This window comes from Macrotis lagotis, chromosome 1 (assembly GCF_037893015.1).
Source record: "Macrotis lagotis isolate mMagLag1 chromosome 1, bilby.v1.9.chrom.fasta, whole genome shotgun sequence".
Classification (NCBI taxonomy): domain Eukaryota; kingdom Metazoa; phylum Chordata; class Mammalia; order Peramelemorphia; family Peramelidae; genus Macrotis; species Macrotis lagotis.
In genome coordinates, this window is record NC_133658.1 from 740,228,682 (window position 1) to 740,253,432 (window position 24,751).

Consider the following 24,751-nt stretch of genomic DNA (forward strand, 5'->3'; position numbering starts at 1 on the left):
GTCAGGAGTACCTAAGTTCTAATCTGGCCTCAGACACTTAATAATCATCTAGCTGTGTGGCCTTGGGCAAGTCACTTAACCCCATTTGCCTTGCAAAAACCTAAAAAAAAATTAGATGTGAAATTTCTCAATGGGAAAGCTATTGACCTATAAAATAGATTCAGAAGAGATAATATAAAAATTATTAGACTACCTGAAAAACATGATTAAAAAAAAAGCCTGGACAACATCTTTCAAGAAGTTATCAAAGAAAATAGGCAGAAGAGAAATTGAATGAATCCACTGCCTACTGCCTGAAAGAGACCCCAAAATGAAAACTCCCAGGAACATTATAGCCTAATTCCAGAATTTATAGAATCAAGAAAAAAGTATTAGAAGCAGCCAAAAAGAAATCATTCAAATATCCTGGCACTACAAGTCAGAATTATATAGGATTTGGCAATTTCTACATTAAAGAGCTAGACGGCTTAGAGTATGATATATCAGAAAACAAAGGAGTTAGGATTACAACCAAGAATCACCTTCCCAGCACAACTGGATATAATTTTTCAGGAGAAAAAGAGAGACATTTAACATAACAGAAGACTTTCAAGAATTTCTAATTAAAATATCAAACCTGAATAAAAACTTTGACCTCCACATACAAGTCTCAAGGGAAACATTAAAAAGGCAAAAAAAGGAAACAAGAAAGGTAAAACTTAAATTCAATTAAGTTAAACTATATATTTTTATGGCAAGATGATATTTGTAATTTTTAACTTTATTAGTTAAATTAGAAAGCAAGCACATACATAAAGGATATAAATATAAAGTGTTTTTGATGGGAAAGTGCCCCCCCGAAAACAAAATAAAGGAGTGAGAAGGAAAATTGTACTGGAAGAAGAAGAGAGGAAACTGAATGAAATATTATCTCACATAAAAGAGCTATTATAATGGAGGGGAACTTGGGGGGAGGGGGGTTGTCAGGCAAAGCTTAAATCTTACATAAAAACTGGTTCAAAAAGTAATACACTCATTTGGATACAGAAGTCTTATCTTAATCTCTAAGTAAATAAAAAGAAATAGGGATAATATAAGGGGGAAGGGTGACTGATAAAAGGAAGTATATTAGAAAAAAGTGGTATCAAAAGTAAAATTTATGAGTGAGGGAGGGGGTAGTAAAAGAGAAAGAGGAAAATAGCATGAAGGGGAATAAACAGTTATCATTATTATAGATGTAAGTGATAGGAACTCACCCATAAAACAGAAGTGGGTAGCAGAATGGATTAAAAACCAGAATCCTACAATATGTTTACAGGGCACACATTTGAAGCAAATAAACAAAGAATCTTTTGTGGAGCTGAAGAAGAATCTTTTATGCTTCCGCAGAAGCAAAGAAATCATGATCTCAGACAAAGCAAAAACAAAAACAGATCTAATTAAGAAAGATAAAGACAAACTATATCTTGCTGAATGGTACCATAGATAATGAAGTTATGAAAATACATGCATCAAATGGTATAGCATCTAAATTTCTGAAGAAGTTGAATGAGTTACAGGAGCTAATATTGGGGGCCCTCAACTTTCTCCTCTTGGAAGAGGATAAATGTAATCTACACAAGAAAGAAGTTAAGGAGGTACAAAAAAATATGAAAAAGCTCTGGAGAAAAATTGAATGGAAACAAAAAGTCGTATATGGCACCTACATAAAAACTAACCATGTGCTAGACCATAAAAACATAATGCAAAAAAAGCAGAAATAGTAATTACATCCTTTTCAGATCAAACAGCAATAAAAATTACATTCATTAATGGACAATGGAAAGAGATTGAAAATTAATTGGAAATTAAATAATTTAATTGTAAAAAACAGCTTCATCAAAGAACAGATCACATAGACGATCGATAATTTCATTAAAGAAAATGGGATGCAGCCAAAATGGTACATATAGGAAAAATTAATTTCTCTTAATTCCTTAAATCACAAAATAGAGAAAAAGCAGGTCAGTGAATTAGACATTCAACTATCAAAAAACTAAAAGAAAAATTTTAAATCTCCAGTTGAGCACCAAATTAGAACTCCTGAAAATCAAAGGAGAGATGAATAAAATTGAAAATAAGAAAATCATAGAACTAATAAATAAAACTTAACTGGTTTTATGGGGGGGACTCAAATAAATGAGATAAACCACTGGTTAATTTGATTAAAAAAAGAAAGAAGAAAACCAAATTACTAGTATCAAAAATGAAAGGAATGAATTCAGTTCTATTGAAGAGAAAATTAAGACAATTGTTAGGAGCTATTTTGCCCAATTATGTGTCAATAAATTTAATAATATAAATGAAATGGATGAATATCTGCAAAAAATATAAATTACCTTCCCCAATTGATAAATGGTCAAAGGATATGCAAAGGCAGTTTACAGATGAGAAAACCAAAGCGATCCATAGTCATGAAAAATTGTTCAAAATCACTACTTAGTAGAGAAATGCGAATTAAAGCATCTCTGAGGTACCATGTCACACCTTTCAGACTGGCCAATTTGAACAGAAAGGAAAATGATCAATGTTGGAAGGGATGTGGGAAATCTGGGACACTAATAAATTGTTGGTGGTGTGAACTCATCCAACCTTTCTGGAGAGCAATTTAGAATTATGCCCAAAAGGCAACAAAAATGTGCATACCCTTTCATCCAGCAATACTACTACTGGGTCTATAACCTGAAGAGATGATAAAAAAGGGTAAAAACATTCATAGCAGCCCTGTTTGTGGTGGGAAAGAATTGGAAATTAAGTGAATGTCCTTCAATTGGGGAATGGCTTAACAAACTGTAGTATATGTATGTCATGGAACACTGTTCTATTAGAAACCAGGAGGGATGGGAATTCAGGGAAGCATGGAAGGATTTGCATGAAATGATGCTGAGCGAGATGAGCAGAAGCAGAAAAACATTGTACACCTTAACAGCAACATGGGGGTGATGATCAACAACTTGCTCATTCCATCAGTGCAACAATCAGGGACAATTTTGGACTATCTGCGATAGAGAATACCATCTGTATCCAGAGAAAGAAATGTGGAGTTTGAACAAAGATGAAAGACTATTACCGTCAATTTCGGGGGAAAACAAACCTGGTATCTCATGTAATTTTGCTGTTTCTTATACTTTATTTTTTTTATTTAAGGATATTGATTTCTCTCTCATCACATTCAACTTAGATCAATGTATACCATGAAATCAATGTAAAGATTAACTACCTTCTATGGAGGGGGGGAGCAAAGCAAGAATGGGGGACAATTGTAAAACTCAAAAAACTCAAAATAAATGTTGATTGGTTGAAAAAAAATGTAATATCTCAATATATGAAAATAAAGTTAAGGGGGCAGTTAGGTGGCGCAGTGCGTAGAGCACCGGCCCTGGAGTCAGGAGTACCTGAGTTCAAATCTGGCATCAGACACTTAATAATTACCTAGCTGTGTAGGTTTGGGCAAGCCGCTTAACCCCATTGCCTTGCAAAAAACTAAAAAACTAACTGAATAAATAAAATTAAAAGATAAAGTTAAATTATTCTGAACTGAAAAAATATAAACTATCCAGTTTAACAGAAAAAATAAAGTACTTAAATAACCCAATCCTATAAAAAGAAACTGAACAGCCAACTGTGAATTTTCTAGGAAAACAATCGCAGAACCAGAAGAATATATATAAGTGAATTCTACCAAACATTCAAACAATCCTAATACTATATAAACTGTGGAAAGATAGGCAGAGTCTTACAAAATTACTTTTATGACACAGGTATGGTGTTGCTATCTAAAACAAGAAGAAGCAAAACAAAAAAATTATAAGTCAATTTACCTAATGAATATTGATGCAAAAAGTTTTAAATAAATTACTAGCAGAAAGATTATAGCAATTTATCATGATCAAATGGGATTTATATCAGGAATGCAGGGCTGGTTCAGTAGGAAAACTATTAGCATAATTGACATATCAATAACAAAACCAGTAGAAATTGTATGATTATCTCAATAGATGCTGAAAAATCCTTTGAGAAAATACAGTAACCATTCCTTTTTAGAAACACTAGAGAGTGGGACAGCTAGGTGGCACAGTGACTGTCCCTGGAGTCAGGAGGACCTAAGTCCAAATCAGACTTCATACACTTAATAATTATTTAGCTGTGTGACCGTAGACAAGTCACTTAACTCTATTGCCTTGCAAAAAACCCCAAAACACTAGAGAGCATAGGAATAAATGGAGGCTACCTTAAATGATAATATTTAGCTAAAACCATCAGCTAGCATTATCTGTAAGCAAGAATGTCCATTATCACTTCTATTATTTAATATTGTACTAGAAATATTCAATAAAGCAATATGAGGTGAAAAAGAAATTGAAAAAATTAGAATAGGCAATGAAGAAACAAAATTGTCACTTTGCTGATAAGATGTTATACCTAGAGACAAAGGAATAGTTTATCAGATTTATGGATAAAGGGGAAATCTAGTTCAAAAGGAATAGAGGGTATTACAAAATGTAAAATAATTTTGATTATATAAAACTAAAAAGATTTTGCACAAACAAAACCAATGGGAATTTTGAAGTGAGGGGAAGGATTTTGCAACAGGAATGTATGATAAAGACCTCATTTGTCAATAGAGACCTGAGTAAAAAAATTGATAAATGGTCAAGGACTTGGACAGGTGGTTTTCAGACAAAGCTATAATATATGAAAAAAAAATTTAAATCACTTTTGATCAGAGAAATGGAAATGAATTACCTCCTTACAATTACCAGAGTGGCTAATATGACAAAGGAAAATTTTGGAGGGAATGTGGGAAAACTGGAACATTAATGAATTGTTGTGGAGTTGTGAACTGACCCAGCCTCTGGAACTGTGCCCAGAGGGCAATAAAACTGCATACTCTTTGATTCACCAATACACTGCTAGGTCTATATTTCCTAAAGGCATACAAAAAAAGGGGAAAGGATATATTTATTTTTGGTGATGGCTAAGAATTGGACATTAAGGGATTCCTATCAATTGGGGAATGACTAAAAAAAGCTGTGGTAATTAGTTGTAATGCAATATTATTGTGTTATAAGAAATGACAAACAGGATGATTCCAGAAAATCCTGGAAGGATTTACATGAACTGATGCATAGTGAAATGAACAGAACCAGGAGAATATGCACAATAAGAACAATATTGTTTGATGAAGAACTGTGAATGACTTAGTGCTATTCTCAGCAATGCTGTTAACCAAGACAATCTCAAAGGATTCATGATCAAATGTATTATCTACCTCCAAAGAAAGAACTAATATCTGTTGAATAGAGTGAATCAGTAATGCTATTTTTTCACTTTCTTAAATTTGTTTTCCTTTAACCAAATCTTCTTGTATAGAACAACTAATATGGAAATATTTTATATAATTATACATTTAAAAACTATATCTGATTGCTTACCATCTCAGGGAGCAATAAAAGGAGGAAGAAAGGAAGTGATAGAATTTGCAACTCAAAACTTTAAATAAAAATGTTTAAAAATTGGTGGGAAAAGGTTAAGGGATATAACATTTTCAAATAATTTTTTTAGGAAAGGTTTATTATGTAAAAACATTTAAATATATCAACAAAGCAAAAGGAAAATAGTAGAAAGAAAAAGGGGCAAAGAATAAAACAACCAAAAACCTCCTTAACATCTAGATCAAATGATATTACATTTTATTGCCTACTTTTTTATTTTGTTTTTTGTTGTTTTTGCTGGCAGTGGGTTTAAGTGACTTGCCCAAGGTCACACAGCTAGGTAATCATTAAATGTCTGAGGTAGAATTTGAACTCAAGTCCTTCTGACTCCAGGGCCGGTACTCTATCCACTGCGCCACCTAGTTGCCCCTAACTGCCCTTAACTGCATACTTCTTAAGAAAATTTCTATAACAATCTTGTGAAAGAAAACAAACTCCTCTTCTCCCCCCCACACAAAAAAATTTCATGAAAAATAAAGCTAAAAAAACAGTATACTTCAATCTGTGTTAAGACACCATCAGCTCTTTCTTTTGGGGGATGGATAGCCTTTATCTTAAGTCCTTTAGAGTTGTCCTGGGTTACAGTACTGTTGAGAAAAGCTGTCATTTACAGGTGATCATCCTACAACAGTGCTGTTACTTTTTATACAGTACATTTCACATTGCATCTGCTTATGTAAGTCTTTCCAGATTTACTGAGAGCATCCTTTTTATTATTTCTTATAGCAGAATAGCATTCCATCATAATCACATACCACACAGTTTGTTCACCCATTCTGCAACTGATGGGCATCCCCCTCAATTTCCAGTTCCTTGCCATCAGAAAAGAGCTGCTGTAGATATCTTATACATTTGGGTCCTTTTCCTTCCCTTTTTTCATCTCATCTTTTTCAGATAATTTTTTTTTTAGAGTTTTCAAGGCAATGGGGTTAAGTGGCTTGCCCAAGGTCACATGGCTAGGTAATTATTAAGTGTCTGAGGTCAAATTTGAACCCAGGTATTCCTGACTCCAAGGCCAGTGTTCCATCCACTGCGCCACCTAGCTGCCCCCTCAGATAATTCTTCACAAGGGTGAATGTGAAGGAAAAAAGTTATTCACCAGAATGCACATCTTTAAGCATTTTTAAGTAAAAAAATGAGTAGATTTTGTCAGGGGGTAGGAGGGCTTTAATTTGTGAGGTATTGTTGTTTTAAATTATCAGGGAGAAGCTATGGAAGAAGGAAGAGTAGCTGAGAAATTGAAAATGGAGTATGTGAAAGAAAACATTTCCAATTGTCTGTATTTGGAGGAACAAACATGACTATTAAATTCTTGTATGGAAAGAATGAATTATCACTCATAGAATCTATTCAGAACCTTATTTGCTCCCAATTTTGCCTAAGTAGGAGAGGTTGGTTAATAATGTAGTTTGGTAGTGATAGTATCTGTCAGCATACTCTTTATTCCTCTTAGTAGATCCCCTATTAGTTTGAAGGGGGAAAAGGGAGTTGGGTGGCAAACAACCCAAGGCTAAATACTCGGTATTTATTGCTTCAGAATACTTAGTAGCTGTATCCCCCTGAAGTAGTGTGTATACAGTGAAAAGAATGGGTCACGTGGATTTATGATACATAATAGATATTCACCATAGGAAAGTCATAGCCTCTTATCTTTAAAATAGGGATAATAAAACTTAATCTGTGTACTACTTTACTAGGCCATTGTATCAAATGAGATGATATTTTCATTGCTTTTCTGCATCTTCCCTATGAATTTTGTTCTCTGTAAGTCAGTTGTTCAGTTAGATGTTGTCAGTTGTTTAAGGGAAGCTTCTGTGAAGAAGAGGGTATTAGAAAGTTAATTATGGTGTAAATAAATCACAAGGTACTAACACAAGTAAATAAAAGTCAGCTGTTGAATAGGACTCATATTTTCTAATGCTTCTGTATTTGATCTTCTAGTCAATAACCTGAATTAAAATATTGACAGATTTGATCTTGTTGTCCAGGGAACTCTTACAGGTCTTCTCCAGGCCCATAATTCAAAAAACTGAAAAATTGAGTCTGTGGTGCTCAGCTTTCCTTTTAGTCCAACTCTCACAGCCATATATTGCTACTAGAAAAAAACACATCTTTGACTCTATAAACCATTGTCAGCAAGATGAAGTTTCTGTTTTTTAGTACATTGTCTAGAGTATAGGGGTGAATGTTGTGGGACAGGATGCTAGGAGAATTGAGGCAGCTTGAGTTACCCCAGCCCTTTTAGATTACTCACTAAGTCTGTTTTCTGCCTCAAGAAAGCCTCTGGTTCTTATTTCTTTTCTTTTAATTGATACTTCATTTTGTTTTTCCAATTTCATGCTATGGTCATTTTTCATCATTTATCTACTTGCAGATTTTTCTTACACATTTTTCTGTCACTCTTCCTTTCCTCCCCCTCCCCCTGCCTTGGTAGTGAACAGTCTGGTAAAAGTTATACATGTACATTTGTGTGTAGCATATTTAGAAGTCATTTTTTGCAAGAGGAATTAGGATTAAGGGGAAAGAAAGAAACTGTGAGATAGGAAAAACAGAAATTTTAAAAAAGTGAACAAAATATGCTTTCAGAGTTTGTGGGTTTTTTCCCCTTTGTATGTGGATTGCTTTGTCCATAACATGGCTCTCTCAGGGTTATCTTTGATCTTTGATCATCTCACAATGTTGTTGTTAATGTGTACAATGTTCTCCTGGTTCTGCTCCCTTCCCTCAGCCTCAGTTCATATAATTCTTACCATGCTTCTCTAAAGTCTGACTCATGGTTTCTTATAGAACAAAGTATTCTATTACATTCAAATACCTTAACTTGTTCTGACTCTCCTAGTAGGTAACTGCATGTTTCCATTTGACTAAGGTAGAACCTTAGTAGTGTAATTTAATTACATTATTTTATAGAAGAGGAAACTTAAGCAGAGAGACTGTTACTTTCTCTGATTCTCATAGCTAGGGATTAAGTGACATGATATGGTTTTCTTAACTTAAAGTCCTATGTCACCCAACTGCATTTTTTATAAACAGAAAATAATATTATATAGGTATACTTTTCACTCTTGAAAAAGGAGAGTATAGTTCTGTCATACAGCTTCAATTTCAGACAGTGGAGCTTTTCTCATGTAGATATGATGATGTAATATTTTTGTCCCTTAAGGAAACTGATTAGAAGTGACCAAACCAGTAGGAAGAGAATCAGGGAAGAAAAGTGCCAGAGAAACCCAAAAAGAAAAGTTAAACAGGAAGAGGGAATATCATGCAAGGGGGAAAAGGTCAAGAATTATGACAACTAAGAAAAAGCTATCAGATTTAACAATTTATATCATTAGATGGACAAGTGATCAAAAAACATTAATGAATAAACACTTCTTAAAAGAAGAATTGCAAACTGCATGCAAAACCCACTTGACCCCTCTCCATGTACTCTGTTTTTCAGTGACATTTTCCTCCTTTTCCCTGGGCATTTTCACTTGCTGTCTCCTATTTTGAAATTCTCTTTCTCTTCTCTTTTTCCAGATTTCCCTGGCTCCCTTCAGGTCATAACTAAAATCCCACTTTCAACCAGAAACCTTTTCCTGATCTCTCTTAGCACTTGTACTTTTCCTCTGTTGATTAATTCCAGTTTTTGTTTTGCTTATTTCTTGTTTGTAAAAAACTGTGTGTGTGTGTGTGTGTGTGTGTGTGTGTGTGTGTGTGTGTGTGTGTGTGTGTTGCTTTCCCAGTTAGATTATGAGCAAGTTGAGACCAGGAATTGTCTCTGTCTTTTCTTGTATATCCAGTGGGTTAGAACAATATGTGGTATATAGAAGGCACTTAATAAAATTTGTTGTCTTGATTAACAGTCATATATGAAAGATTGCCCCAACACTTATAATAAGAGTAATGCAAATCCAAATAACTGAGGTTTTATTTATGTTGTGCAGGAAAGTGGCAAAGATGACAGTAGATGGAAATTCAATTCTGGAAGGGCTAATACATCTAAAAAGATAGTGAATTTGTCCAGCCATTGTAGAAAGCATTTTGGAATGATTCTAAAGCAGGGATTTAAGTGTTCAGATTATTTGACTGAGAGATCCTATCCACCTAGACATAAACCACATTGAAGTCAAAGATTAAAAAAAAAGTTCTCACGTACACATTCATTGCAGCCCTTGTTAAGTAGAAAAGAATTTTAAAGAATAATTGCTGATTAACTGGGAAATGACTGGACAAATTATGCTACATGAATGAAATGGTATATTTCTGTCCCATAAGTCAACTAATAAGAAGAATTCAGAAAAGCAAATATATACATATATTCAGCAGAGAAACACAATTCAAGAAAAAATATGACATGTAACCAAAAAACTAAAATGAAACTGAAAAAACTGTCATTATAAGAGTCATTCTTGCCCATGGAAGAGAGTTGAAAAAAATACAACTATTGGGTGTGTAGATATATAGAATGTAATATGGCTGAAATGTTTATCCTCTCCTTCCACCCCCCAAATCCTTGTAACAAAGGAGGGATCACTTTTGATTTTGTTTATTATTTCTTGGTGTCTTGCTTCCCTTTGCCCATTTCTAATTTTCATGGAGCTAGTTTCTTTAAGATTTTGAATCTCTCATTTGACTCTTTTTGTAATTTTCTTAGTTTCTTGGATTGCTTTTATTCCCAATTTTTCTCCAACCTCTCTAATTTTAAATTCTTAGAAATAATAGTTTGTTTCTTAAGTTGAGAATAAAATTAAACTTAAAAAATTAAAGGCAGAATCCCTGGAAGAAGAAGAATACATTCAGAAATGAATATGATTAGAAAGTAAAAGACATCATTAAAATGTTTTTTAAAAGGTCAGTACTCATATACTTACCTTTGAGAATATCTAATCTCTTTGTTCCCAATGTGGGTGACCAATGTTAGGCATAGTTTTTCAGGGAGAGGGGTAGATGGGAAGAGTGATAGAACATTTCTTTATTTATTGCATCAAATCCATATTTGGAATCACAAAAAAGTAAATTTCCTTTTCATATATATATATATATATTTTTCTATACATATATATATCCCAATATACATAGTACTGATTTTCAAATGTATATCATCATTATTGCTGTGAGTAATAAAATTCAAATTCATTTAAAAGCAAAAAAAAATGTTTTCTGGTAAACTTGGAAAGAGCAAGCTGTTTAGTGATGAGGTCAGATGCCAGATTGCAAAGGAATGAGAAGTGTAAATAGTGTAGACAGTTTTCATCCATATGATTACATGGAAGAAAGATCTAAAAAATGTTATAGCCTTGAGTATTAGTATTCCTCAAATATATGAACCTATCGATAATTGGGCAAATTGTGTGATGATTTTCTGAATGTCTTCAAGTTCTATGTACAAGTAATCAAATATAGACAATTTAATTTCTCATTTAAAGAAAAAAACTGATAAGAATGAATAAAATGAAACATTTTCTTAATATTTAAAGTAGATTTGTTTACTGTATTTTTCTTTTATTCCAGTTACTATTGCTGCACAAGAAGAAAAAGGTAAGCATTTTTTTGAAATTTAGTTATGTTTAAATAATTTTGGCATATTAAGGACATAGTGATCCTTTAAATCATGTTATAGTAAGTGCATTAATGCATATATTTTTGTAAAGTAGAATAATACATATGTGTTTCAAAGTTAAAGCATTTTAAAAAATGATGTTGGATACTAGATTTTATTCCCACTCATTTAGAATCTTTTCATTTATTTTTTATTGGTTCTCTAAATGAGATTAGTAATGAAAATTTTAAAGGTCTCTCTAGCACCCTTACTCTATTCTATTTATATACATACTTAACCTAATTTCTCTTTCCTTAAACTTCTTAATATATATCTATATATGTGTATATATATACATATATGTATATATATATAGTAGGCATGGTAGTCCATGAATATTTCAAAGACTTAGGTAAGTTCATTTGTGAATCTAGCTATCATAATAAAATAATTGGCACATGGTTGAGGACAAAGGTTAACTGAATCATTGTGTATGAGGGTCAACTATTTTTGACAGTGAAAAATGCTATCGTTGTATGGGATTTAAATATATTCAACTTTGTAACTTTTGGGGGTTTGTATAATTAACAAGATGATCTTCATTTTTTGGAAATACTCTTACCAGATTTTTCCTTTAGTAAGTAGACTAATTATTAATCACAGTGTCATCACATTTTGAAAAGGAACCTTACAAAAATAAAAGTGAAATAAAGTCAAGTAGGATAAACAGATTGAAAGAAAATTTTCCCAAAATGTCATACAAGTAGAAAGCAGGTTTCAGAAGCACTAAGAAATGAGTGATTACAAAAATAAAATGGTGATTACAGAAATAGAGGGGTTTGGGGAAAAGCAATGGGATATTGTCAATGTTCTGAATCTGTGACCTCATCAGTTTGATCTTTTGATTGCTATAGACTCTGACCCATCATCAGTTCTCTCTTAAGTGGTGAGATCATAACCCCTTTTATTATGACTTTTGCCCTTAACCTCTCATAAAAACTTCAGAAGGTCCACACAATGTTTTGGAGGCTTTCCTTCAAATAATAATAATAATAATAATAATAATAATAATAATAATAATAATTCATTATAGCTAGCATTTATGTAGCACTTTAATGTTTGTATAACACTTTTCCAATATTATCCTACACTTTAATGTTTGTATAACACTTTTCCAATATTATCCTCACAAAAATCCTGTAAAGTAGTTACTCTTGCTATCCTCATTTTACAGGAAAAAGTAGTCAGAGATTCAATGACTTACCAGTGCCACATTGCTAGTATCTGAGACCAGATTCAACTTGAGTCTTCCCAAGTTCAGTCTCTGTTCATAGGTCACCCAGCTGCCTCCAGCAGAACTGTGTAGCTGTTCATCAGACAGTTAAGCTCATTATGTGGCATTGTGCTGAGGACAAAATGAAAGGCCGAAAAACAGTCCCTGCTCTCAAGGAGTTCAGTCTGATAGGAAATTAAGAAAAGGAAGTGTATACGTAGAAAGTTGAAGATAATCCTAGCTGGGAAAGGATGCCTAGGAAAGCATTCTTACAGAAGGTGGGATTTGAGCTGAGACTTCTTTCCCTCTTGCCTCTATGACCAAACCACTTCTTTTTCTAATTATAACGTCTCTCATATTCTTTATATCACATGCTCACTCCCACTTCATGCCTTCCTGTTTGTTGTCCCTTGGGTGACTCACAACATCAATTCTTCAGAGACTGTCATATTTCATGACTCATCCTTATGACATGAGGAATGTTTTTGTTTAAAAGGTAGACCTTTATTTCAGGAAGAAATTTGGGATCCTTAAAAGTACAGTGTTTTTTCGCAAAGGCAAGCCACACTGTTTCTGGAAGCCAAAGATTTGGGTTCAAATCTTATATCTGACTCTTCCTACCTGTATCACTTTGAATAAGTCACTTCTGAGCTTCAGTTTCCTTATCTGTATAATTAATTAAATGATCTTTGACGTGCTTTCCCATTTTAAATCTATGTATGATTCTTTGATCCATCTCTCCTCTTGTTCAATTCTGGACCCAGTTAATTGTCCATGGTCATACCCCGTCCAACTTGTTTCTTTCTGGCTGCTTGAAGGATTTTCTCTTTTATCTGATAGTTCTGGAATTTGGCCACAACATTCCTTGGTGTTTTCATTTTAGGATCTCTTTCCAGAGGGTGTCAGTGTATTCTTTCAATAACAATTTTGCCCTCTGGTTCCATGATATCAGGGCAGTTTTCCATCACTAAGTCCTATAATATTAAGTCCAGGTTTTTTTTCTTTTCAATGTTTTCAGGAAGACCTATAATTCTCAGGTTGTCCCTTCTCTATCGGTTCTCAAGGTCAGTGGTTTTTGATGAGGTATTTTACATTTTCTTCCATTTTTTTGATTTTTTTGGTTTTGTTTAACAGACTCTTGCTGTCTCAAAATCATTAATTTCCACAGACTCCATTCTTTTTTTTTAGAGAAGAATTTTATTCATTTACCTTTTGCAACTTCTTTTCCAATTGGTCAATTCTATTTTTGAAAGAGTTTTTTCCATTTGACCAATTGAGGTTTTGAGAGAATTGTTTTCTTTTTGCATTTATCCAATTGTATTTTCCAATGATTAGTTTTCTTGTTGCAAGGTGTTAATTGTCTCTCCCAAATCTTCCAATTGATTTTTAAACTCCTTCCTGATTTCTTCAGGGAAATATTTCTGTGCTGGAAACCAGATCATATTCTCCTCAGAAGTTTGAGGTCTCTCTGAGTTAGGGTCTTTTCCTTCTAGGAATTTTTCTATGGACCCCCCCCCCCCCCTCCCTTTCTTCTTGCCTTTCTTCATTTTCCTAAGACCTTATATTGGCTAGGGGCTAATTCACAGAGGTTTGGTGTTGAGATCCCTAGAGGCTTTACTCTCTGGGTTTAGTAACTCCAAGTGGGATGGGCCAGAAGGCTGTGTTGGTTGCTTTCTCTGGAGAGTCTGTGACCTTAATTTGAGGCCCTCTCCCTTAACTTGGAATGGGTGGATGAAGCTGTTGAGTATTTTTATCTTTGATCAGTGATGGAGTTTCCCTAGGGCAAGGTAATTGCTCTCCCTATTCACAGCTGAGGGAGATCTGCTGCTCTTAGCCTGAGGCAGAGGTGGGCTGTAATTGTGTTTGATCTGGGAAAAGGGTTCAGCTCTGCCTGCAAGTTCCAGACCTCCTGTGCCACAACTAGTGCCTCTGACCCCTAGTTGGCCCATCAGGCTTGCCCTGCTTTTAGGTTTTCAGGCTCTAGTCCGATTGGCTGATCAGGCTATTGGAGCTCTCAGACTCTCACCCACCCCATGTCCAATCAGACTGGTTGCACTTTCAGGGTCTCAGTATCTCACCCACCCCACTGATCAGGCTAGTTGAGCTCTCAGGCTCTGACCCTGCCCTATGCTCCCAGCAGAATCAGCCCTCTATGCCCAGCTCACCCACGATCCTGGAGGACAAACCTTGAGGTAGATCTTCTAGTTTCTCTTTTTTGGGTTTTGTGGATTGGATTTCTGTTAAAAGGTTTGTTTCATATTATTTATGAGGGAAGATCAGGAGATAAGCACTGTGCCTGTCTTCTCTACTGCAGAAAGTTTAAAATATTTTCTTCCATATCTGTCCAAAATAAATTAATTGATAGTCCATTTCTATGAGGTACCACTTTAACTACTGTAACAGAAAGGGTTACGGACTGCACAGATTTTCAATTTGATCTACTCACATCTGTCCCACAATGACAGAGTGAGCTGTCTCGTCTTTAAATGAAAATTTAATGATTACTTTTTTTTTTAGGTTTTTTGCAAGGCAAATGGGGTTAAGTGGCTTACCCAAGGCCATACAGCTAGGTAATTATTAAGTGTCTGAGACCAGATTTGAACCCAGGTACTCCTGACTCCAGGGCTGGTGCTTTATCCACTGCGCCACCTAGCTGCCCCAATGATTACTTTTAAAGATTAATATACTTATTACTTAATATACTTATAACAATTACATATATGCATATATATGAAGAAAAACATCAGAATAGATAAAGAAAAGGGAAGATAAGAAATAAGAGAAAGAATTACTCAACTGAGGATACTCCAGTGCCTGGAAATCTGACTGGCTAGGGATGTTGAGTCACAAACTCCAGGATCTCGATTGGGAAAGTCCCTTCAGCAGTGTCTTCTCCAAAGGGGGTGACTTCCAAAACCTATTTTTCCAAGTAAGACCTTTATAGTGCTCACACAAAAGTGTACATGTCCAAGGGTTTACAAAAATTCAATGATCAGTGAGTTTCGGCTAAAACAGCTCAGATCCTGAATACAATCACTTTCTCCAGCTGTCTTGTGGCAAGCACCAGGGATGGGCCAAGTCCCCAGGTATGGACCCTAAAACATGTTTACTAGGAATGTTCCCCAGCACTCTCTGCCCTGGAACATGCCTTGATCAATTATGCTTCAGTTCTGTGTGCTTAGGAAGTTTCTTCTCCTTGAACCATAACACCTGATAGGTAAGATTTCAACTTAACCCTTCACCCTTGAACTACATATAATCTCGACAACAGGCAGCCCTCATCCAATATATCTGATAGGCCATATTGCTGTTGGAAACAATCAGATCCAGAAGAGCCTTTAAAGATGGGCAGAATTAAGTAGCTTATGTACAATCAGAATTATTCTAGGTGGTTACTTTGGTTTTAACCCTAGAAATAGTAAAAATTGAAGTCAATAAATTCACGTATATTCATGGAACAAAATACAGCATAAAGTCTCATTGTATTTGCCATTGGTCTCATGGCTACCGAGTCTCTGTCATCTGGGCTTCAATTTTTCAATCTCTTCAAAGCCACTTACTATTCTCTTATAACCATTGTCAAGGTATAACAGGTAGTGAGGGATGCTATGGGTTTAATGCATTCTTGGGAAAGCTTTAAGTCTCTTTCAATGCAAAGCTTAGAGCAGTGAGCTACTAGGTAAAGTCCTAGGATATGACATATATAGTTTTATATATAAATTGTACAGCATATTGTATATATGTTATTTACAAATAAATTTTGGATTGACAAATATAATTCAGCAAAACTCCCATAAGTCCCAGAGTAAGATTGTTTACTTTTTTTGGCTGCTTTTTAAAATTTTTCCAGTTATCTAATTTGGATTTAGAAAATCTTTTTCATTTCAGTCAAAGCTTTCATTGTCATTCTGTCTTCAAATCCATTTTTGGATACTGCACCCAACAATATATCCCGCAAAAGCTAAATGAGAGTTGAGTCAACAGCTTGCTTCCAGATCATCATCAGATAAACCTGGGAGCAAGGAAAAAGGACTTGTTGAGTTGTTTAGGAAATTTGCCTCCATTCTGTATTCCTTCTTTTCTTATATATCTGCCAGGACAAATTGCTACTGATTTTCAAATGTGTTCAAGTGTTGATCTCCATACAGGACAGTTAAGAGAAATATGAAATATAACCTATACAAGGTGATATTGAGGAAAATTAGCAGTACCTCAAATAAATATATGTTGGTTATTTTAACTATATAAAAGGAAGGAAGGAAAGAAAACAGGATCAAAAATGGTTGAATTTTAGTAAGTCTGTAAAAAAGATTCAAAATGGTATTATTTATTTATTTATTTATTTATTTATTTATTTATTTATTTATTTATTTAATTTGTTTCTGTTCTGCTTTGTTAAAAGCCAGGGGTTTGGGGTAAGATTTTTTAACTCTCTTGATTGTTTTTGTTGATGGTTACCAGGTTGAATTTTTTTCTTTCCTAAGTATAATGGAATTAAGGAGGTTCAGAAATGTATGAAATTTTGACTTCATTGCCCTGTCTTTAATTGAAATTACTTACAATTTGGAAAGGGATTTCTTTCTTCCCAGGGTTTTTTGGTGTTTAGTCTTTAGCCTTTCTGTCCCTCCCTCTTTGTCTTTATTATTTTTCCTTCTTTCATTTCCCCAGACTTCTAGAAGTCTACTCAAGTCTCTTTTCTTAGCCCATTTAAAATTTAAAGACTGGGTATTCAGCACCCAGGCATTCACTGGCTCTTCTTGGAAATTTCTCTCATTCTCTGATCTGAAAATTTGCTCCTGACTCCAAGGTCGGTGCTGTATCCACTGTGCCATCTAGCTGCACCTATTGTGCTGGTTTTTTGTTGTTGTTGTTTTTTGTTTGTTTTAGTCTCAATATTCTTTGCTCTGATGTTGAGCCCAGTTGAAATTTTGTTTTTGCAATTATATGCAATATTCATCCCATTTGCAAATTTATAGTTCTACATTTTCCTATCACCTTCCCTTCCCATGTTGATGAACAGTCTGGTAAAATTGTTCATGTACATTCCTGTTTAACATATTTACATTTTAGTCATGTTGTAAAAGAAGAGTTAGTACTAAGGCAAAAAGGAAAAAAAAATGAGAAAGAAAAACAAAAAAAATTTTAAAAAGTGAACATAGTATGCTTTGTTCTGCATTAAGACAATAGTTTTTTCCCCTCTGGATGCTGATAGCATTGTCCATAGCAGGTCTCTCAGGAATGTTGTTGATCCCTGAACTCAGGAACTGCATCCATCAGAGTTGATCATCTCACCAAGTTGTTAATGTGTACAATGTTCTTTTGGTTCTGTTCACTTCACTCATTGAAGTCTTCTCATGCTTCTGTAAAGTCCAATCGCTCATGATTTCTTAATAGATCAATAGTACTCCCTAACATTCATAATATGCACACCATAACTTGTTCAACAATTCCCCAATTCATGTATGTCCCCTCAATTTCTACTTTGCCACTACAGAAAGAACTGCTATAAATATTTTTGAACATATGAGGCTTTTCCCATTTTTTTTAAAGATTCCTTTAGCAGATAGTTCTAGTATTGGAATTGATGAATCAAAGAGTATGATCAGGTTTATTGCCCTTTGGACATAGTTCCAAATCCAGATTGCTTTCCAGAATGACATCAGTTTACAACTCCACCAGCAGGACATTAATGTTCCAATTGTCCCACATTTATTATATCAAGCCTGAACTACCTGACTGATCTGGACTGAAACCTGGCCCACAGCATTTTCAAATGTAGTTTCTTTGGATTGAAATTTATCGTATCATCTGCTTTTATCTAGCATGCTCGGGCTAGAATCATAAAGACTGACTTGAAATCCAATCTTACACACTTATCTGTTCTGTGACCCTGGTCAAGTCTCTTAATCTCTATTTTTTTCAGTTTCATCTCTGAAATGGAGTTATAGTTAGGGATCCAGGTTCAAGTCCTGTGAGCTACAATCTTGAGATTCAGTCTGATGATCTTGATCCTTGACTAACCATGCTTTGACAACATAGATATGTTGGCTAATAATGAAGATGTTTGTCCTTCATTCTTGAAGAAGATCATGATATCGGGAAGGTCATGACAAGCACATGAATTGGATTTGAGTGAGGGGGTACTATGCTAAGGCATCAACCTCACTTTCTCCCCTAAAACCATCTGGGACAAGGGTCTGATATGAATCAGGATGACTGGATATGCCCTGGATGCAAGACAATCAGGATTAAGTGACTTGTCCAGGGTCACTAGTGAACTTGAAGCTAAGGCTGTATTTGAACTGATTCCAAGACCAGTGCTCTATCCAATGTGCCACCTAGCTGCCCTTGGCTAATAATACTTATCTCCTGAGAAAGCCAATGTATGGATTGGACTAGATGGCCACTAAGCTCGCATCCAACTCAAATTCTGGAATCTTGTGAAAAGACTATCTTCTCTACATATCTATAGGGGCTTTCCTCCCATTTTATTTAAATGTAGTATTAACTGATTGACCACTTTGCTTGGGCTTCTTTAAACTATTTGGATGTCTCCTAGTACTTCAAGGTAGTGTTAGCTTTTTTACTTCATCCACTTGGGTTTTTCTGAACTATTTGATTACCTCCCATTGTTTTTATATATTGTATTATAGTATATGCATCTTATCTTATCTACTAAATTGTAAGATGATTGAGGGCAGAGATTGTTTTTACTTAGCTTTAAATGTCCCCAATCTTGTTGTTTCAGTGACTTGCTTATTGTTTGATGTTTCTTGAATCCCCAAAAAAGTAAGTCTGTCATTCTACAAACCTAAAATAATGACTTTTTTTGTTGTGACCAAATATAAATTATATTGACAATTTCCTTGAAGTCTTCATATACTTTCTTTCTACCAAAAGATAATCTTTGCTAATTCTTCTTGAGAGAGATTCATGACAATCTTCTGCAAATAGAAGAAGAAAAGATAACCACTTCTCACACTGGAATGGAAATTTTTAAGTTATTTTAATGTGCTTCCTTTAATGGACTTCTGTAATTTTGTTTTCCTTGATTTTCTTGCTTATGTAAACTTTTCCTAATCTTCTATGATAAAGCCAAATTTAATATTTCAGGATCAGATTTTTTTTTCTTCCTACATACTTGTAATTGTAATTTAAAGGGGAGAGAGAAAAGTATCCAGTATAACTGTTAAACCAGAAACTATAGAGACCATCAGAGGATAAAGAACTGTATTGGAGGAACTGACCATTATCTTACAGAACAAAATAGCAAAAAGAGGCACAGAAATTAGATCCGTGCTTTCATATACCAGTAACAAGAATTCAACCAATAAAAGAAAGTGAATTTGAGATTTTATGTAAGGAAGTAAATGCAACCTTGTGCATTATCACTAAGGTATAGCTCATGTACTGTAACCAGTTTACAAATGAAAAACTTAGATTTGGTTAAGTGAATTAATTTGCCTAATGGTCACATAAGCAATTAAATAAGGGAATTGGAATTCCATTCTGGGTTTCTACTATAAAAATCTTGTCTTTTTCAGTTTCTGATCCTGGATGTGTATGAGGTATAATAAATGAACATGGCATCATGCAGTCATTAAATTGATTATAAATACAAGACAAGGAAGTAGTATAGTGGCTAGAGCACTGAGCTCAGAATCAGGAAAACTTATCTTCATGAATTCAAAACTGACCTTGAACACTTACTTAGCTGTATGATGGTGGGCAAGTCACTTTACACTGTTTGCCTGAGTTCTTCATCTGTAAAATAAACTGGAGAAGGAATTGGCAACCTACTCCAGTAACAGCCAAGAAACCCCAAGGTTTCTAAGGGTTACAGAGCATCAGCTATGACTAAAATGACTCAACAACAGCAAGAAAATAAGAAAAAGGATGCATTTTATTATATTTGTGTACACTGGTCACCACTTATTTTCTTGCTGTTATAAATGTAGCTTGGTTGCCTGCTAATGCTTCATGTCAACTTAGAATTTAAAAAAAAATTATAGAGAATATTTCTGAGGTTGAATTTGAACTCAGGTCCTCCTGACTCCAGGACCAATGCACTCAACTATCCACTGAGCCACCTACCTGCTCCAAGATTACATAAGCTTTTAAATATTCTCCATAAATTTTACAATTATGTGTGTATGGTCTCTCTCAATGTGAATGATAAAGGTTATTTCCAATATAGTTTTTGGGGGTTGTTTTTTTTTCAAAACTAACAGTTGGGGTATTGCCTTTGTGAGTTCTTCGTTTTTTTTTTAATATTTTATTTGTTTTTCCTTCTACATGCAACAGTAGATTTTACCAATTTTTTTTTGCAAGGCTTTGAGTTTTACATTTTTCTCCCTCCCTCTCTTCCCTCCTCCTGACAGAAAGCAATCTGACGTAGGCTCTATATTTGTGACCATGCTAAACTTAGATCCATATTTGAATATAACTTTGAATTTAAGATTCATAAATGAAGAGAATGTTGAAGTTATCAGAAAAGTCATAACATGATGTTCAAATAGTTCAAGATTATAATAATAGTAATAATAACAATGGTATTAGTAATAGTAGCTTTTACTTGTTTGACTGATGTTGAAAAGGGGGTGAAAAATAGGAAGCTTTTTCATGATCCTACAAGAAGATTACTATTCTCATTTACTTTTATTTTGTGATTCTACAAGTTGAGTATTTCACAGTGCTAAAAATACAAATCAAACCATTTTTGCTCCTGTTTTGAAATTTTTTTGATTCTTCATAAGACTGAAAAGAAATTAAGTAAAGGTAGTCATAGGTCATTAATCATCTTTGGAAATTTAATTCCAAAAACCTTCCATTTGTTTTATGAAATCAAAACCTAATTTATTCATCATTTGCCTCATTTAAACTAAGTTGTTATGTTGATAAATGCAAGGAAAAGTATATTATATTTAGTATATATCTATTATAAACATATAATTTTTATTCCCCTTTGGTAAAATTCCTAGATAAATTCATATAAAAAAGTTTGTTGATATTTATAGTGACCTGGATTAGGCATTTTAATCCATTTAGAGAAAACCATGCAAGTCTCCAAGTATGTTGTATGCTTTGTTATTTTTACCCAAACTCACTGAAACCTTATTTGTATTTATTTTTATTTACCAGGAAAGGCAGCTATCTACCTTGTGATTTTCCATCTGTCGTTTGTCTTGTTTATGTGGTCCTATTGGAAGACAATTTTTACACCTCCTGTGTGCCCCTACAAAGAGGTAAATTTAATGTTGGTAAAAGCTATAAACTTCGCAGACTGAGGAATTATTTTCCCTTCTGTGGCACTTATTTAAAGCATAGTGCAATGTACCTGGTCTCTGTTTCAATTCATTAGGTTGCTGGATTAACTCATATTGTAAGTCTTAGTTATGAGCTTCAGAAACTGTCATGGGATTTGGGTAATAAAACTTTAATTTGTCTAGTATGTGTCTTTTAAGGTCTTGCATAGAATTATTTAAAAGTTGATTTAGGTTTGGACAGTAGAGTTCTAATATTTTCCTAAATTTCAGATAAGCTTTGGGGTTGCTTTTTAAGAGCAGCAGGAATGAACATGAAGATTTATTTTACTCTCTAAGCCATAAAGTGAATTTTCACTTAGAAGTTCTATGAAGTCAGTGTTGTGGATATTTATTATCCTCATTTCTTAGCTGAGATCACAGGGAAGTTAGTTGTACATGGTTATACAAGCTATTTAGTGTCACAAGTAGACTATGAACCTAAGCTTCTGACTAATCTCTGTGAGCCATATTTTCCTCATCATTTTATGAGAAAGGAAAGAGAGGGGAAAGGTCTAAGCATTTATGTAACTCCTAAGTACTAGGACTAAGCATTTTTGTAGTTCCTACTATATATTAGGCAGTAGGCCCAGCACTTAACAGATATGATTTCTTTTTGATGCTCACAATAATCTGAAAATTAAGTGCTGTGACTATAAACTAAGGCAAAAAAAGGTGAAGTGACTTGAGGCCAGATTTGAATGTCTATCTTCCTTACTATAGACCTAGTGCACTGTCCACTACCACTTAGGACAGTGGATTAGGTGACATCCAAGGCCTCTTCCAGTCTTTAATCTATAATTATATTGACCAACAAGATCATTATGAATTATACTTGAACTAGGAAAAGTGGAAAAGACATTTATTTAAGGAACTATGGAATCATAGATTACAATTGGGAAGGTTCCTAAAAGCCATGTTTAGTAGCCCAACTTCTCTCATTTGTCAAATAAGAAAGCTTGAGTGATATGAGTTAAGTAATTTGACCAAGGCCATACAGGTGTTAAGGTGTTAAACAGTGACATATTTATCCAATTTAAATTAAGAAATTTAATTGTGATTATTTATATACTCTGAAGAGGATATATTACAAGAAGTAAAATTTAATTTGTGGGTTATAAGGAATAAACTTGAAAGTAAGTTTAAAAAGATAACTCTGAAGCAAATTTCTCCACTAGCAGAAAGAATATTCAGGGAAGAAAGAATGACTCTTAAGTTCAATTATATTAATTTTAGGAATAGAATGTAAACTAGGTTAAGAAATATTATTCTTTAATTCTCAAGGATTTAAAAAATTGATCTCAGAAATATATCTAAATAAGTGGAGAAAATGAATGATAGAAAATAGATGAAATTTCTATTTTTTAGAATTAAATTTTGAATAAGCCATAGCCTGTACTATGGCATTAGAAAAATATATATAATAATATGTATGAAGAATGTGCTAAAATAAGAAAGAAAATATGGGCTAAAACTTTGGACTATATTGTGATGATAGAAGAAAGACTAGATTATTAATCATATTACTAGGTAACAATTTAAATGGAAAAGCACTGAGAAAGATTAAAAAGGCATGATATATGGATAGAACACTGACCTTGGAGTCAGGAGGACTTGAGGTCAAATATGACCTCAGACATGTAATACTTAGTTGTATGACCTTAGATAAGTCACTTAACATCATTGCCTTGCTTAGATAAGTCACTTAACATCATTGCCTTGCAAACCCCCACAAAGGCATGATAAATAATACTAGTCATAATAAATAATGAAATACAACTTGAATTATGCTCCAGATAATTCCTTTGATGCTTAAATTAATCCTTTGAGCTAATCAGAATAGGTCTCCACCCATATAGATTGCAACCCAGTAATCATCCCTGGGTCTTTCCATAAATCTAACAAGGAATATACATTACTTGCTGGAGACCTTTCTTTAGCTTGAACATTGTATTTTATTGCTATTTTTCTTACACAGGCCAATATTGGTATTATATTACAACCTACTTTTACATCCTCTACATGTTTGTCTTGGTCCAAGGGAAAGAACTTTATGATACTTGTTCTAAAAAGAAGTCATGTTAGTGTGAAAGAAAAAGAGTTGTTTAAACAGAATCTTGCATATATGGGGTTCTCATTTACCAGTTTAAATTTTCTATAAAGTACTTCTAGAAAGTGGAAAGAAAAGCAAGTAAGAGAGTGAATAAAAATATGGCATTATCTTTTCAAAACAGTCCTTGAAAACATTAAAACTCAGAATAAACCAAGAATGGTAATGAATGCTGTTACTGGAAAAGGGAAAAAAATAAGAAGATATTAGAGTCATAAATTTAGAGCGTGAAGGGGTCTTTGTCTAACACCTTATTTTACAGTTGAGGAAAGTGAAACCCAGAAATAGGAAGTGATTTGTCCAGAGTTTATGGTACATGCCCAATTAGGACTAAAATACTCAAACCAGAGCCAGAGGGCTCTTCTTGGGGCAGAATGGACAGTGATAAGGAGTGATGGAGAAAAGACAGACCTGCAAGTCTTTTCTTTTGTTTTTATTTCTCCTGCCAAGGAAAATGATTTATATACTGAAAAGGAAAGAATAAAATTTGTAACAGTGAGCTGAAAGCCAGTATAAGAGAACAGCTAACTGTCCCAGGTGAATTCAAGTCACTTGTCTTGGAGGAATTACATCCCAAGTTATTGAAAGTAGTGCCGGATAAATTTGCCCAGCATTGTCAGTATTTTTTTATATAAATATTTCATTTGTTTTCCAATTATATACAATAGTAGTTTCTTCTTATCAATTTTTGGTAAGGTTTGAATTTTATACCCCACCATCCTTTCCCTCCCCCTCCTCCCTGAAGGCAGTCTGATAATCTTTACATTGTTTCCATGCTATACATTGATCAAAATTGAATATGTTGAGAGAAAAATCATATACTCAAAGCAAAAATAAAATATTAGAGAAATATGTAGTATGTAAGAGCTTTTAAAAAAAATGAAGGTAAATAGTCTTTGGTCTTTGTTTAAACTCCACATTTCTTTTTCTGGATACAGATGGTAGTGTCCATCGAAGGTACCCTAAAATTGTCCTTGATTATTGCACTGATGGAATGAGCAAGTCCATTAAGGTTGATCATCACCCCCA

General features: G+C 34.0%; 1 protein-coding gene across 2 annotated transcripts in view; it reads left to right on the plus strand.

The window, feature by feature from the left end:
* ZDHHC20 (zDHHC palmitoyltransferase 20) overlaps positions 1–24,751 on the plus strand; it is a 110,882-nt gene that overhangs the window by 20,781 nt on the left and 65,350 nt on the right. For both annotated transcript variants that reach the window (XM_074216223.1, XM_074216224.1), the window contains exons 2-3: positions 11,010–11,036; positions 21,452–21,555. In XM_074216223.1, the coding sequence (XP_074072324.1) occupies positions 11,010–11,036; positions 21,452–21,555 (131 nt within the window). The remainder of the gene's footprint in view (positions 1–11,009; positions 11,037–21,451; positions 21,556–24,751) is intronic.